The sequence below is a fragment of the Oratosquilla oratoria genome, chromosome 5 (assembly GCF_046742065.1).
Source record: "Oratosquilla oratoria isolate Oo_2021 chromosome 5, ASM4674206v1, whole genome shotgun sequence".
In the NCBI taxonomy this organism is placed as follows: Eukaryota; Metazoa; Arthropoda; class Malacostraca; order Stomatopoda; family Squillidae; genus Oratosquilla; species Oratosquilla oratoria.
In genome coordinates, this window is record NC_134781.1 from 36,774,138 (window position 1) to 36,792,390 (window position 18,253).

Genomic DNA, 18,253 nt, shown 5'->3' on the forward strand with positions numbered 1-18,253 from the left:
TAATGGATGTTAGAAGTAAAGGTGGATTACATCTCAACATGCTTGCAACCAAAATGTTTCATGCTTCCATATTTACTTCCACTCAGGACACAAACCTGTATTACAATAATACTAATATAGAATCAAACTCATCTCAGGCATCAAAAGCCTCAGATGCCCACATAAAAGAAAATAAAGAGCACATCCTCCTCCATTACCCTATACAGTGCTCAATATAGGGTCTGCCCAGTTGAATAACATAGAAAATATACCAACACTGTCAACTAAACATCAATACAAAAAAAGAAAATATAATACATATGCCAAGGGCTTTTCCCCCCTTACAAGTGTGGGGGCAATCTAGGATGAGATGGATGGATGGGGTGAAAGGGGCTTTAGGGAAGAGGGGAATGTCCGTTAAGGAAGGATGGGAGAGGACAGAAGACAGGGGTGAATGGTAAATGGTTGTATATGGATGATGATGTGATGCATGAGGTGGAATGGGTGGGGAGATGGGGGGTGAGGTAGTATGTGTGAGCAAAATTTGACGCAGCCCGAAGGGATTTCTCCCCGTCTTCTCCTTTCCTGCATGAGGGGACAGAGAGGGGGGGTCGTCAATTTAATGAAGCGGCCTTGCTGTGGATGTGCTGTGTCTTGCGACACTACTGACCCAGGGCAGTGGGTGAGATGCAGGGATGACCCGTCATCCAGGATGTGCCAAGATAAGAGGGAGGGTAGAGGGTGGAGGGGAGTGGAGTGTATTGGGGATGGAATGGGTGGGAATGTACAAGGGAGGTAGCCAATATCAAAAGGCATAATTCCACTCCCACCCATTTCATCCCCACCCACTCCACTCCCATTCACCACCCATCCCTTCCTCTTTTCTTAGCTCCTCCTGGATGACAGGTCATCCCTGTATCTCACCCACTGCCCTGGATCAGAAGCAATGCAGCAAGAGACAGCATATCCACAGCAAGGCTGCTTCATTTAATCAGCAAGCTCCCCTCTCTTTCCTCTTCTGTAGAAAAAGAGAAGACAAGGAGAAATCACTTCATGCTGCATAAAATATAATTCACACATGACCACTCCCTAACCCCCATCCCCCACCCACTCCCATACACCACACCATAATCCATATATGACCATTCTCCACTTACCCCTATCTTCTGTCTTCTCCCTTACTTCCTCAACAGAAATCCCCCATTTCTCAATGCCTCTTTTACCCCATCCATCCATCCCATCCTCAATCACTCCCTCCTGTTCACTCCATCCACCTTTGCTTTCCACACTTCTTTTACTGATCTTCACTCATTCTTTCCATGTGTCCAAACCATCCCAATATTCTTTCATCAACCCTATCTGCCATCTCCTTTTCCACCCCTGCTCTACTCACCTCATTTCTCACTCTATCCATCCTAATAACCCCTACCATATTTCAGACATTTCATCACAAACACATTTAAATTCTTCCTCTCTTATGTTCCATGTTTCTGCCCTATACAGTGCTATCTGCACCATCACCCCTTGGTGCAATCTCCTGTTATCATCCATTCCCAAATGTCTATTTCTAATTAGTTTTTAATCTCCAAAGGTATTTGCTTACTTCTCTCAATCAACAATCTACCTCCACTTCACCCTCTCCCTTTTCTGCCACATGCACCAAGTATCTAAAGCTATCCATTTCCTCCAACCTCTCTCTTTCAATACTCACCTCCAATTTGCTGCCATCCTCTCTCCTTGTGCATCTCATCACCTTACTTTTAACCATATTAACCTTCAACCCCCTCCTTTCACACACCTTCCCAATTCCATCACTAACTTTCTTAGTCCCTCCTCTGATCCTGCTACAAGCACAGTGTCATCAGCAAACAACAGTTGGCTTATCTCCCACTTTTCACCATTTTTTTTTTAACTATCTCCAATCCCCTGCCCATTATTCTTGCATTTACCTCCTACACCACCCTATGTACACATTAAACAGTCATGGCAACATGACACACTTCCCAACCACTTATTTATTGGCTTATCTCCTACTCTAGCACTGAGGTTTCCCAATACCACTACATTGATATTTCTCCCTAAACCCTCTATGGATTCATTTAAATCTCTACACTCTTCTCACTACCAGGCCCATATGCTCTTACAAAAACCTACATCTTCCCAGTTTCACCTTCATCCACATTAACCTTAACCAGAAAGGGCAAGGTTACAAAGTGTATCCTGTGGTATCCTTGCCCAAGATTCCTAGATCTCCTTCTGCTCAGGTATGGTAGAGACTTCTTTCCCTTATAAATCATGTTTAACCATCTCCCATGAGTTTTGAATTGGTTTTATGTCTGGGCTAACCAGGCCAGTCTCTGATACATTCAACCATCTAAGAGATGCCTGGACATAAGTAGGATGGAATCACCACTGGGGGTAATCCCCAAAAGGACATGCTTAAATGAAACCCCGAAGTTGTACCAAAGGTTTGAAAGCAACATTTTTTCCAGATTTGGTAGATGTGGAATTTTGGGTAGAGGGATAGAAAAAGACCGAGAGCCCAGGTATAAAAATATTGAGAGAAATAGAGAGATCAATGATTTATTAGATTAAATAATTGAACTGAAAAGTGAGCATAGAGTGATGTATAGAGAAATAGCCCAACTAAGAAAAGCAAATGAAGAGACCAATAGGGAAGACATAAATGAAAATGTGGCCTTAAAAAAAAAAAAAAAAAATGGAGTAAATTCAGGCAGTGACCGAGAAAGTGGAAGAAACTGATTTTCAAGAAATAAAGACACAGTGGAAAGTAGAACAAGAAAATTAAAAATTATTTTTTAAAGAAATAGTAGAGCAACAAGTCAAGGAAAATGATAAAGAAACGGTGCTTAAATTGATTAAGGAAAAAGGAAATTTGGTCATGGACACAGTGGATAAAAAAAAGTGCATTGTAGTTTATGGTATTAAAGAGAAACATGATGTACCTAGATATCAGAGAAAAAGAGGAGAAAGAGATTGCTAAAGCAATTCTGAAAGAGATTCAAAAGGAGGGACAGAATATAGGTAAAGAAATTGAGGAAATACATAGAATAGGAAAATACTCAAAAGAAAAACAATATAGGCCACTAAAAATAAAACCTAGGTCTCAAATGATAGCAGAGGTACTATCTAGAACAAAACTAGCAAATAGTGAACCATACAAAAATGTATGGATAAAAAAAAAAAAATTAGCAATGAAGAAAAAGAGAAAGAAAAGGAATTTAGAAATTAAGCAAATGAAAAAAGAACAGTGATTTTTTTTTTCTTTTATTTTTTTAGAGAGAGAAAAGAGAGAGACGGTGCTGGACCTAAGAGGGAGGGAAGAGGGTGGAGAGGAGTGGAGTATGTAGGGGATAGAATGGGTGGGAGTGGTCTCTATACCTTTTTCTTTTCGCTACCTCCCATGTAAGGGGGAAAAAAGCCTTTGGTATATATATGTTTATGTATGTATATACTTTTGGCTACCTCCCTTGTAAGGGGGAAAAAGCCTTTGGTGTATGTATGTATGTATGTATGTATGTATATATATATATATATATATATATATATATATATATATATATATATATATATGTATACTGTCAGACACCATGAAGAAAGGTGAATTCATCGTTCCACAGCACACTCACCCACTTGTCACTATCCCAACCGCTATATTTATAAACAAAAGAAACTCTACTGCACCTCTGTTTAAGCGTGAGAAGAGGCTTCTTGATCGGTTAGTGACTCGTGTACCCAAGTGCCATGATCCTACCATTCACAGTTTGAACTGACACCTCGCCAAACAATTCAGGGTTACTTTCCTTGATTTTCCTTCCAGTCACTCATGGATTAGACTCAACCTGACATTTTACAATAGTGTGGGCCTTTTTACTAGTCTTCAGTGCCTTTCTAGGCCTCTTTTCTTGAGTGGGAGTGGAGAGGCCACCCTCCTGATGAAACTTAGCAACCCAGCGTCTAACATTTCATGAACACATGCCAACCGGTTCAGCTATTTCCTTCATTGTATAACTGGATTTCTTTGGAGCTACAATCTGGGCAATGGTTTCCTTTGATAAATCCTTACTAGAACCCATATTCACAACACTGGGGGGTTAGCAGAGGCAGTAGTGGGGATTGAGAAGCAGGGACATACAAGACACTTGCAGCACAAATCCTCCCCCCACATAGTGGCAAGTCAACAACTGAGCATGCTGGTTTCAGTTGAGATGATTAGCTCTACCCACAACACTACAATGGTAGGTGGCACATTCAAATAGTGCAAAAATTCACCCACCCACCCTTAAGGGTGTTTCCATTTATAACACTGGTGGACCAATCCTATGTCGAGCACTGTATACATAGAATACTGACAATATCATACATCTTTACTAGGAAATCTCTGGGTAGTGGCTATGACCAAGCAAAGGAATGTAGGGATCCTGTATGACAGACTACAAGACTAAGTATTTAATAGTATAAAATCATATTTTTCTATAGAGAAAAATAATAATTACATTCATAACAAGATAATCTTTGGTACCTGCTCCTGGCCAGCAACAATAAACATTGCCATGACTGGTATGACTGCTCCATTCATTGTCATGGAAACTGACATCTTGTTCAGAGGAATACCATCAAACAAGGTCTTCATATCCTCTACAGAATCAATGGCAACTCCTGCCATACCAACATCTCCATACACACGAGGATTATCAGAATCATACCTGAAAAAATTGTAATGTGAATCCTCTGTAGCAGTTCTGTTTACTGTAGTTTGCATAATCACTCTCAGCACAACAAAGGAAAACAGACTTTCACCATATCACACACATACATATCTCACCCTCTGTGAGTAGCAAGGTCAAATGCTACAGAAAGGCCTTGTTGCCCAGCCTTGATATTCTCTTTATAAAATTTGTTGCTCTCTTCAACTGTGCTGAATCCTGCATATTGACGGATTGTCCATGGGCGATTGGCATACATGGTAGGATAAGGCCCTCGTGTGTATGGATATTTGCCAGGAATTTCATCAGCCCTGAATTGAGATAAGAATATGCACAAAAATTCCTACATTAAAAATTATTTTACAACTTGATCAGTTTCAGTAACAATTATGACACTATTACTGCACACATTCTGAATATAAATTTCCAAAATCATTCTAACTAAAAATAGAATAATAAAAAGTTAATAAATAAAATCACCCTTTGACATCATCTTTTGTATAAAGAGGTTTGATTGTGATGCCCTCTGGAGTTTTCCACATTAATTTATCCATTGGATCTGTTCCTTTCAACTGTTTCTTTCCTAAACTTCTCCATTCTTGCTCGAGAGTGTGGCTGCCGGAGTGACAGGAGCGTATACATACTGTTGTTAGAACAGGAGACAATTTTTCTCCTACCTGAAAGTCACCAAAAGCACAAATAATGAAAGATTAAAAAATAAAGCATGAAAAAATTGGAAACAAATCTCATAACACAGTAAACTTCAAGAAATAATATTAATCAAGCTATTGTAAGTACTCAGAAGACATAGAGAAAGAGCTGAAATACTTTGAAATAGACCAATTCCTATCCCTAGATAAAACAGTAACAATATTAACTACTATCCAGAGAGCAAGTAAAAAAAATGCATACCTATAGGCTGTCTTGATGTGTCACGACAAATTGCTACATACAGAAAATACAGTAACCACTGAGAAATCATTGAGGTATTTAGGATTGAACAATTCTTTAACATATTGAACAGTGAGGCTAGGTAATATGTGACCATGCAGAAGTGTAAGACCTTGTTACATGCAGCAAGTTTTGCAGAAAATTTCATGTTAAGGACAAGTGAATCTAGAAAGAGAAACACGATACAAACTCTGTGGGGTAAGAACAGAGGCACATATGCAATTCCGAATCAGATATAGGAGACCACAAGTATGAGATAGTTGGAGGAGACAAGTCCAGTGGTTTAACTGTAGTAGATTTAGGCAGAGAACTCAGGACTTATGCTAGGCCAAATGGACAAAGGTACTGGCAGGAAATGGGAAGCAAGCAAACCAGGCAGGAGATGTGTATAGAAGGAAATAGGAGGGTTATGGATCAAAATGGTAGATGCTATACCTGCAGTAAATACGGTCATGGGATGGAACATTGTCCCAAGGGGAAACATGGGGGGACACACAAGACTGGAGACAAGGAAAGAACTCTAGCAAGACAAAGGAGAAGGAAGTAGGAGAGAATAAAGATTATAGTAATTGCTGTGTAAGTGAAAATAGGTTAGATAAGATGGAAGATACAGAGGTAAACCAAGAGTGGTTGCCTTATGTGAAAGATACCAAGATAGGCGTAGAAGTGTCATGCTCCCTGATTACATATATATAAACATGTTGTAGTTGCTGTGGCCAAGATGGTTAGATCAGGGAAACACAAACAAGCTCAAGAAATGTTTTAGTATCACATTTTTATCTCTCATTATCATTCTCAAAATGGTGTTGAATGAGACTAATTACTCCTATCTATGACTTTTATTTGTTATCATCTCAAATCTAAATCATAGTGTGAATGAATGTATGGGGTGTGTGAGTGAGGCTGGACTTGTAATTTATACCGACCTTCTCTGTGGCTCTCCGGGCTGCTGTCACCATGGTCTTGAATTCTGATATATCAAGATTTATACTTAGCACTTGGCTCTATGTTATATTTACTACTTCAACTGCAAGACTGACTTAACTCTGTGTGCTGGCCAACATGAAAACTCTGGAGGCGATAGGCTCCTCCTACAACTAATTATGATTGCCTATGAATCTGTTTACTATATACTGGCCAATAGGACACATGTCTCTTTGTAAACTGCCTCATTCACTAGCTGTTATGTTGTTCATTAAGAAAACCTGACCTCAGCAGGAAAGAAATGGTGTTATGACTCGAGAAGGGGCCCAGCGTGTGATGCGATGAAAAACACTAGTATCCCTAGTATCACACTTTCTAGTATCAACTAGTATCAACCAGTGGTGATGTTGCCATCGTCAAACCAATCACCACAGAAGGAAGCGAGAGAAAATATGCAAGACACAGGAATCCCACACCATTGTGAGGCCAAATGTGATATGTGATATCAGGATTAGAAAATCCAGTAGGCCCTCAATATTCACAAGGGTTAGGGGATCGAGAACCTCACAAAAGTTGAAAATCCATTAATGTTGCACATATTACATGTACATATATGTAACAATAATGCTTACTTAACATAACAATAGGGTTTCCTTTACCTAATATTAGGGTTTCCTTTACCTAACAATATTTCCTTCATCAAATAAACCTAATAACTCATAAAACCTCAAAAAACAGGGAAAGCTCGTGGTGTAGTGAGCAGGTGAAGAAAAAGGAGAAGGGGACATTATTGAAGAAAATGGAAGAAATGAGGATGGGGACAAACAGGCCTTGGGCATCAGAAGGGGTGTAAACAAAAGGTGCACAGATGACACAGACAAGGTTGAACAGGTGAGCAGAGGTATTAAAAGTAGAAATATAGATAATAGCAGCTCAATAGGAGATAATTACTTCTATGGAGTTATGAGGGAGGAGATGACAACCTCCCCCGACTAGTAAATGTAGAGGAGAAACTAACAAAAATGAAAGAAGCATGGGATGTTAGGTTTAGCCAACTAGCACTAGTTACTCAAAGAGTTGATAAAATGGAAGAACTAAAGAAGGAGAATCAAAACCTAACTAAAGAAATAGTAGAATTAAAAAGACAGTTAAGAGAAGTTAAGGATGAGAATGAGGAATTAAAGAGGAATAATAAAGAGAATAAAGAGTCCATAGCAAAAGAGGTAAGTGGTTGGAAAAAAGTCCAAGAGAATAACAAAATTGAATTTAGATATAGTGAAACAACAGATGAAAGAACAAACTAAGGACACAGTTATTAAAGTGATGAGAGAGAAGGAGAATATAGTAAGAGACTTAGCAGATAAAAAGAAATGTATAATTATATTAGGAATGGAAGAGAAGCATAATCCAAATAGGACTACAAGAGTAAAGAAGGAAAAAGTAAACAAGGTATTAAAAATAGTTCAAGAAGATGAACAAGAAATAGGGAAAGAAATTGAAGAAATATATAGATTGAGGAAATACAATATAGACAAGACCAGACCAATTAAGGTTAAATTCAGGTCACAAACGACAGCAGAGAATATCTTATCAAAAACAGGGAAACTAGCAAAAAGTGATCAGTATAAACAGGTATGGATAAAAAGAGAGATGAATAAAGAGGAGAGGAAGAGAAAACAAAAAGAATCAAAGCTAAGGAAAAAATGAGAACAGAGGCAAAGAGAAATTCTACTGGAGAGTAGTTGATATGAAAGTGAGGAAATGGTTCATAGTAGAGAAAAATGGAAGGGAAACAGAAAACAGGATGGAGGTAACAGAAAATTAAAAGTGTCTTACACAAATATATATGGCTTAATAACAGGCTTGAACGAACTGAATGATTACCTGAAGGAAAAAGAACTGGACATATTGGGAATTGTAGAGACAAAAATTGAAAGTTCCATTACCACCCAACAGTGTAGGACATAGCGCATATAATTATTAGATTAGAAACAGAAGTAAAACAAGGGGGTGGAGTTATGTTCCTGACTAAGAAGGATATAAATGTGAGCAATGTTACATATGGAAAGAATAGAGTGGAGATGATTACGATGGAAATAGAGGACAGGGACAAGAAGAGCAGGAAGTTTGTGGTAAATTATGTGCCTCCTAAAACGGCTTCGTGGAAAGAGAGAGAACACATAAATATATTAGAAGACACAAGGATAACACTAAATAAGATAATGGAAGATAGAGGAAGAATAGTTATAATGGGTGACTTTAATTGTAAAGAAATCTGCTGGGAAGAAATGACAGTGAAAGGGGGAGACAACCTATGGGGAAATGTACTACTTGATATGATTATTGAACATACAATGACGCAATGGATACAAGAGAATATTAGGTATAGAAATGAGGAAGAACCATTGAGACTGGACCTAATAATCACATCAGAACCTGAAATAGTGGACAAGATTGAATATAAGATGCCAATAAGTAAAAGTGACCACATATTAGTTGAACTGGAACTAAACGAGGAAAAATACATGGGAAAAAAACGAATATAGAAAGGGGAGCTTGATGTATGGAAAAACAAATTTTTATAAGAGAATTTTTTTCAAAAAGCAGACTGGGAAATGATACACAAGGAGGAAACAGTAGAAGAGAAATGGAATATTTTGACAAAAATTTATAAAAGAGTGGAAAAGTATATTCCAAGACCAAAAACAAGAAAAAGGAAATGTAAAGTGTTGGTACAACAAAAAATGTAAGGAGTCAAAAGACAAAAGGGATAAAGCTTGAATAAAATGGAAGAAAGACGAAAGACCTGAACAATGGAAAATATATACTAGTTATAGAAATTAATGTGTACAAGTGTGCAGAGAAGAAAAGAGAAAATATGAAAAGGATGTCATAGAAAAATGTAAAGATTAACCAAAACTATTTTATAGATTTGTAAACAACAAACTGAAAAACAAACTAGAACTAGTGAAACTATGACAAGGAGCTGAATATACAGAGAAAATAGAAATGGCAGAAATTATGAATGAGCATTTTGAATCTGTGTTTACAAGGGAGAACATACAACTTAGAGATGTCGAGTGGGAGAAGAAAGTCCCCCCTATGAAAGAGATAGAAGTAACAAGGAAAGAAATAATGAAATACTTAAGTAATCTCAATGTCAGAAAATTTGCATGGACCACATGAAGTGACAAACCAGATTTTGAGAGAATACAAAGTCTAATAAGCAGTTCATTGAAAGAAGGAAAAGTTCCAGAAGATTGGAAAAAGAGCAAATATAATACCAATATATATATAGGGGGATGCAAAACTATTGAAGAGAGTGAGTAATGAAGAAGACTATAAATCCTTTCAGGGAGATCTGGACAAAGTCTGGAATTGGAGTAAGAAGAATGAAGTGAATTTCAACATTAAAAAATGTAGTATAATGGAATCTGGAAAAAGCAGAAATAGAATATCTGGTAAATACAAAATTGGAACAAAAGAAGTTACAAAGTAAATTCAGAAAGAGACCTAGGAGTGATCATTTCAAATGACATGACACCAGACAAACATGTAAACAAAATAGTTGGAGAAACCAACAATTTAATAAGATCAATGAAAGTGGCCTTTGACTACATGGACGAGGAAATGGTGAAGAAAATCCTAGTTACACTAATAAGACCAAAAATAAAGTATGCAGCATCACTATGGACACCCAGTAAAAAAAAATATATATATATATATAAACAAAGACTGGACAAACTAAACTTATTAACTCTGGAGCAAAGAAAAGAAAGAGGCAATTTGATATTCATATATAGAATTATGAAAGGGATGGAAATCCTTGACAGGGATGATCTACTTAAATGGGACAGAGGAAATACAAGGGGACCCAAGAAGAAAGTTCAGAAGGACAGTTACAGAAGAGATCTGAAAAAGAATAGCTTTCCACATAGAGTGATAAATACATGGAATAAATTGAAAGAGAAAACAGCGAGTGCTAAAACTAAACACGACTTTAAGGGACTGTGGGGCACGAAAACATGAAAAATTCTGGAAAATTAATTAATTTTAGGTAAATATTTCAAAAGATTCTCTATGATGGTGGTAACACTTCGACCAAATATTACAGCTCAATTCCATTTCTTTTCTTATATATAAAATAAAATAGATAATTTTTTGGCGACCTCTGGCAACCCATTGCATGAAAAAACATTCTGTATATTGAAATAAAGTCAAAATTTTGATAGCCAGTTCTGTTTTGTTTACTATAATTAATATTTACGGAGATATCTGGCAACTTGCCCAACACTAAATCATCAATCACCACAAGGATCTCAGTATCTCTTTAAAGCTAAAGGAGAAGGAAGTCGCCCTGTCGCGTATCTGTCAGCCTACCAGTCACGCACACAATTGTATCATCTTTTATTCTACCAACAGGTAAGCATTCAAAAGATTCTCTATGATGGTTGTAACACTTGGAGCAAATATTACAGCTCAATTCCGTTTCTTTTCTTATATATAAAATAAATTATTGGCAACATCTGGCAACCCCATTGCATGAAAAAACATTCTGAACATTGAAATAAGGTCAAATTTTCGATAGCCAGTTCAGTTTTGTTTAAGTTGTAAATGGAAACGTAAACAAATAGACAATGTCACGAGTGAGTACGCGGCTGGAGGATTTTAAATGCCGGTGCGCTCCTTTAAACTTTAAATGCCTCTCCTGAAAAGTTTGTCTTTTATATTTAAATAGCTATATCTGTTTCTTTTTGTCCGATTTTATTCATTCTTTCGAATTTGTAAAGAGAAATAGTAATTCTTTAATTTGGCAAGAAAAAAATAAAGGAAACTGTAACTTAATTTTTTTGTTTCATTTATCATAGCAGATTTTCACTGAAGTTTCTACTATTCAAAATTGAAAAATCATAAAAAAAATAAAAGAGTAGGAAAAAATCTAATTTAGTGAAGTTGTTCCCAAGACTCTAATCTTTCATTTCCTACATAGTAGGCTGATTACCTATGCCTATGGATACTTCAATGATCACAGATACCATCATTAAAAAAATATATATAAAAAAAAAAATAATAATAAATAAATAAATAACTACACATAATATATACATGTTACTAAAACAATTTAGTATGCAATAATACTCTTTCTGATAGAGTAAGTATACATAAGTTTACCAAAGAAATTTAACAACTTTTATGACACGTTCACCTATAAGACTTCCCATGGTCCCTTAAGAAAGAACTGGATGCAGAAAGATACATCTGCGGGTCCCTACGAGTATAGCACCTCTCCTGCAAAATACAACTAGGTAAATACCTGGACAAAGAATTGGTGAAGAAAATACTAGTTACTTTGATATGACCAAGATTGGAGTATGCAGCGATGAAGTGGTCACCAAGTACAAAAAAATGTATAACAAAACTTGAAAGACTACAAAGAGCAATTACGAAATTGGCACCAACACACTCAGAACTATCATATGAGGAGAGACTGGCAAAACTTGAGCTACAGATATTAGAACAAAGGAGAGAGAGAGGGGACTTGATAACTATTTATAGAATCATGAATGGCATAGAAATTATTGATAGAGAGGATCTAATAAAATGGGATAGTAGAGACACAAGATGACAAGGAAAGAAAATAAAAAAAAGACAATTATAGAAGAGACCTGAAAACAAACAGCTTTCCCCACAGGATAATAGATGTTTGGAACAAGTTAGATGAAAATGTGGTGTGTGCAAAAACGATACACAAATTTAAAAACAGTCTAGATAAAACGAGATATGAAGACGGGACACCACAAGTATAGTTCCCCTCCCCGTAAAATACAACTAGGTAAATACACATGAACTGGAGGACACAAAAATACACACAAAGTTATAGCAATCACTTTGAGCTGACCAAACTGCCACCTGAACAAACAAGCGGGCTGACGGTGGGATGAGGGAGGGAGGGTGGTGACACAGTGATAGGTTGCTTTGTTATTTTTTCAACAAATTTTGGTGGCACATTGGTGGACTGGCAGACTGACAGTGGGGGAGATGAGGGAGGGAGGGCAGTGACGCAGTGATAGGCTGCTTTGTTATTTTTTCACATGAATTTTGGTAAATATGTTTGTGATGCTGGAAACTTGTGAATGTGCAAACCTTATGAAAGTGGAACTCGCGAATGTTGAGGGCCTACTGTGGATACATAGGTCAGTTTACCATGGGATTAGCCGGAGGAATGACAACACTAGCACCCATAGCTAAGGTGTTACTTGAAATAGATGGTAGGACACCAAGTGCTGAGACAGGAATAGCAGAACTTCCAGTGAAGGGGATAAATATCCTCATCAGAAATTATATAGGTGAGATAGTCCAGGTTAGATTAAAAACAATAAATGACCCTATGACCAGACAGACAAATGACAAATCTGACATGGAGGATCCAGTAGCAGTCATTAGATCTCAGACCAAGAAGGCACAAGAGGAAGATGAACAAAATGGAGACAACCTCAGATTCCTGTTTGAAGATGTTGCAGACAATCACAAGATGAATTTAGCATAGAAAAGAAGTAGGTAGCAGCAGATGTAGGAGGAAATCAGGGAGGCAACGCCCATGCAGAAGAAATGATCCTCGAGAAACCCATGGAGAACTCATCCAACTACAACAGGAAGATCCGCAGCTGAAGATGTGCCATACAGCTGAGTAGGAGCAGGAACAAGAAGAGTACAGCAAGACCAAGGTCATCAGGGAAGATGGTGTTCATCCTTCATTATTCCAAATTGTATCGGATATTCTCCAGATTGCTGCTTGACTACGAATGACGCAACTCTCCCTGTTATTTTTTCTATTTAAGAAAACATCAACTAGTGACAAAAGATTGGCAAAAAAGGTGTAGAATGCAGAGGCAGATGGAGTGAACTTGTGGGGACAACTGAGGATGTGATGGATGGAGGTAAAAGCGGCTTTGAGCAAGAGTGGAATGTCCATTCAACAAGGAAGGGAGAAGGAAGGTGATTGGGGGAGTGAAGGATGGTTGTGTATGGATGATATTTTGATGCAGCTTGAAGGGATTTCTCTCTTTTCTATATTTCCTGCATGAGGGGATGGGGAGGAAGGGTGGTCACTGTATAAGGATGTGCAAGGAGGAAATTAGTCTTCTCAAGAGTGCACCCTGTGAGAAGAATGAATCCTCCCCACAACCCAAAGAGCATTTCCCCTCTTCCACTTTTGCCATTGCCATGAGTGAGTGGTGCTTCATGGAGTCCCATTTGTTGAGCCTACGTTCCGTAAACAGGTGCCCTGCGGAGGAACTGCTAGCTCTAGCCAATTGTTTTGCTCTGCTGGAAGATGAGGTGGCTGAAAATCAGGAGTTCTTGGCGGTGGGGAACTCCATGGTGTGAGGCTATGATGACATCCTGCAGGAGAAGACTAAACAACATTGCAAGCTTGTATGTCAACCAGGCTGTGGGATTGTCAATTGTACCTAGACCATCATGGAGCGAAGGCAGACAAATACGGTTACGATTGTTCATACAGGAAGTAATAATGTGGGTAGGGTGAGATCAGAGGAACTTGTTCAAAATTACAAGGTCCTCCTTCAGGAGATGAAGGAACACGAGAGCTGCCACGTAGTCTGTGGGGTCTTTATAAGGATCTAAGCTGGCTTGTGTTGAAACAATAGAGCCATAGGGATCAATGAGAGGATATCACAGTTGTGCACGCAACTGGGATACCACTTTCTTGAACCTTGGTATCTCTTTTCTAGGCATCATGACCTTTATGCTTCTAATGGGATCCACCTTACTCACAGAGGCAAAGATGTCCTTACAAACCTCACTGTGGGGTCTTTATAAGGATCTAAGCTGGCTTGTGTTGGAACAATAGAGCCATAGGGATCAATGAGAGGATATCACAGTTGTGCATGCAACTGGGATACCACTTTCTTGATCCTTGGTATCTCTTTTCTAGGCATCATGACCTTTATACTTCTAATGGGATCCACCTTACTCACAGAGGCAAAGATGTTCTTACAAACCTCACTGTGGGAGTTTGTAATTAATTAGTTCCTTTCTTGGGGTAGAAACTCAAAGGGAAGGAGAAATAGAGTGTAATGGGGATAAAAGTGTAGGGTGAAGCAATAATGTGGAGCAATATGTCAGTGTAGGACAAAATATAATTTTAGGATATAATGTTGGTAGAGGACAAAATATTACATTAGCATGTAATGTCAATGAAGGACAATATATCATAATGGGATGTAATGATAGTGGAGGACAATATATCATGGTAGGATATAATGTCTGTGGAGAGAATATCATTTTAAGAGTGATGCCAGACAGAATGTCAATGAATGACACGTGGCTGGTGTGGGACACAGTAATGGAGGGGAGCAAGGTGTTCATGAGAGACCAGGTGAGCATGGGGGACCAGATATCTGTGATGGGGCAAATGTCCATGAGGCAAAGAATGTCAATGAAAGACCAAATGTCAATATGGAGCAAGGTGTCAATAAAGAACAAAATTATAATGTAAGGCATGATGTTGAAAATCAAAACAAGTAAAAAATAAATAACCATGAGTTTCTTAAAACGATGTATTTTAATGCTCAAAGTATTAGGAACATACATATACCAAAGGCTTTTTCCCCCTACACCAGGTGTATGTCTAAAGCAAAACTTTCAATGTAATAGGAATAACCAAGTCATGGTTAAATGGTAAAGAGTTTGAAGCTGAATTTAATATTGCAGGATTTAAATATTTTCACTAAAATAGAAACCACAAGAAAGGTGGGGGTGTTCTGTTGTATGTTAAAAGCAATATCTATGCCGTGTTTTAGAGAAAGTGAAACAGGATGCATAAGACAGTTTGTGGGTACAATTAACACAAACAAATGGACAAAAAATGAATGTAGGTGTAATATATAGGCCAAAAACATTATCATTAGCTGACAAAATATTGTTTCAAGAACTGTCTAGTTTCTGCAACCAGGATTTATTGATAATGACAAATAAACAAAACAGTCACAGACAACAGTTAAATGTTTCTTCCCAGATTGATCTGTGGAAGGGCATAAAGGCTGTTGCCAGCCAATGTGGTCAACTGCAGAAGCAATACATACATACATACATACACATACCAAGGCTTTTTCCCCCTTACAAGGGAGGTAGCCAAAAAGGGAAAGGCATAAAATCATTTCCACCCATTCCATCCTTGAATACACTCCACACCCCTCCACCCTCCCTCTCATCTGAGCACCTCCTGGATGACGGGTCATCCCTGCACCTTGTCCACTGCCCTGGGTCAGAAGCAGTGTCACAAGACACAGCACATTCACAGCAAGGCCACTTCATTAAATCGGCGACCCCCCCTATCCGTCCCCCCATTGCATAAAAGGAGAGGACGGGGAGAAATCCTTTCGGGCTGCGTCAAATTTTGCTCACACATACTACCTCACCCCCCACCCACCCCGCCCATTCCACCTCATGCAATCACAACATCATCCATATACAACCCTTCTCTATTCACCCGTCTTCTGTCCTCTCCCGTCCTTCCTCTACAGACATTCCCCTCTTCCCCAAAGCCTCCTTCACCCCATCCATCCACCTCATCCTAGGACATCCCCTCATGTTCACTCCCTCCACATCTGCCTTCCATACCTCAATCTACATTCTACCTCCACCTTTTCCTGCCACATTTGCACCCAAGTATCTAAAACTATCCACTTCCTCCAGTCGCTCTCCCTTAATGCTCACTTCCAGTCTACTGCCACTTTCACCCCTTGTACATCTCATCACCTTACTTTTAACCACATTTATCTTTAACTTTCTTCAATCACATACTCTCCCAAACTCTGCCACCAACTTCCTCAATCCCTCCTCCGATCCTGCCACAAGCGCAGTGTCGTCCGCAAACAACAGCTGGCTCACCTCCCACTTTTCTCCATTTTCTTTAACCATCTCCAATCCCTGACCCACTACCCTTGCATTTACCTCTCGCACTACCCCATCCATGTATAAGTTGAACAGCCAGGGCGACATAACACATCCTTGACGAAGTCCCACCTTTACCTTGAACCACTCACTCTCTCCATTTCCAATCCTGAAACAAGCTCTACTACTCTCATAAAAACTCTTGACAGCTCCCAGAAGCTTTCCTCCTATCCCGTATATCTGCATAACTTCCCACAGTGCCTTTCTGTCTACCCTATCATAAGCCTTTTCCAGATCCATAAATGCCCAAAAAACATCCTTCCCCTTTCCTATAGCTTTCTCACATATCTGTCTTACCACAAAGATCTGATCTACACCTCTACCTGTCCTAAATCCACACTGTTCCTCACCAATTACTCCTTCTGTTCCTCTCCTAATCCTCTCAATCAAGATCCTCCCATAAGCCTTCCCAACTACACTTAACAAGCTAATCCCTCGAAACTACTACATTCACACTTGTCCCCTTTTCCCTTGTAAAGAGGAACTATACAGGCACTCCTCCAGTCCTCCGGCACTCTACCCTCTCTCCAGCAAACATTAAATAACCTCACCAACCAGTCCACCATCACTATACCTCCCTTTTTCAGACATTCTGCATGGCATCCATCCAGACCAGGTGCCTTACCTGCTTTCATCATCTTAACAACTGCCTTAACCTCATCCTTCCTTATTTCTCCTCCATTCTCCTCACTCATCACTCTCATTTTCTTCGCATTTCCCACTGCAGCTATCTTTCCTTCCCTATCCTCCTTCACATTTAGCAACTCCCTAAAATATTCTGCCCATCTTCCCCTTACTGCCTTCTCTTCCATTATCATCTCTCCATCTGCATCTTTTACCTTTTCTTCTCTACTTGATTCACCTCCTCTTCCTCTCCTAATTTCTTTCCAAAACATCTTTTTATTACTTTCAAAATTTTCTGTCATACTCTTACCCCATTTCACATCTGCTCTCCTCTTTGCAACCTTTACCTTTTGCTTTACTTCTCTTTTCTTTGTACCTCTCATATGACTCCCTCGTCCTATTTTGTAACCAATCTGTGAAAGCTCGCTTCTTCTCTTCTACAACCTTCTTTGTTTCCTCATCCCACCATTCACTACCCTTTCTTCTATTTCCCCCTGTCCTTCTTGTTCCACACACCATCCTTGCACACTTTATGACTCCCTCCTTGAACCATCCCCATTCCTCCTCCACACCCAGCTCTACTCTATCCTTTACTCCCTCCCACTCCTCCTTCAGCTTCTTTCCGTACTCCTTCTCCTTTTCCTTTCCATTCAAAGAGTTCACTCTAAGCACCTCCTTACCTTTTGTCCCTTTCCTCTTTCTCCATCTATCCTCCCCTCTCAACTTACCTTCCACCAAAAAATGCTCTGATATTCCCCCACCCTCTCCCTTTAGCACATGTACATCCTTAACTCTTCCTATCATAATCCTATTTACCACTACATAATCTATTAGCGCTCTGTCTACCACCCTTCCATCCACCACCCTCTCCCATGTGTACTTATGCTTGACTTTCTTCCGAAACACTGTATTTGCTATCATCAACTCTCTTTCTATACACATTTCCACCATCAACTCTCCACTACGATTCTTTCCTGGAACTCCACATTTCCCAACCACTCTATCGATTGGACCATTTCCTACCCTAGCATTAAGGTCTCCCAGTACTATTACATTGACATTTCTTCCTAAAT

General features: G+C 38.9%; 1 protein-coding gene across 2 annotated transcripts in view; it reads right to left on the minus strand.

Annotated features, from left to right (window-relative positions):
• LOC143025464 (methylmalonyl-CoA mutase, mitochondrial-like) overlaps nucleotides 1–18,253 on the minus strand; it is a 266,536-nt gene that overhangs the window by 239,358 nt on the left and 8,925 nt on the right. The window contains exons 1-4 of one of the 2 annotated variants that reach the window (XM_076185158.1): nucleotides 6,584–6,631; nucleotides 5,187–5,383; nucleotides 4,826–5,017; nucleotides 4,523–4,706 (exon numbers count right to left, since the gene is read on the minus strand). In XM_076185158.1, coding sequence (XP_076041273.1) covers nucleotides 4,523–4,706; nucleotides 4,826–5,017; nucleotides 5,187–5,383; nucleotides 6,584–6,616 — 606 coding nt within the window. In that variant the 5' untranslated portion in view covers nucleotides 6,617–6,631. Of the gene's footprint in view, nucleotides 1–4,522; nucleotides 4,707–4,825; nucleotides 5,018–5,186; nucleotides 5,384–6,583; nucleotides 6,632–18,253 lie in introns of those variants that run through there. The other variant, XM_076185159.1, reaches the window with a different exon arrangement.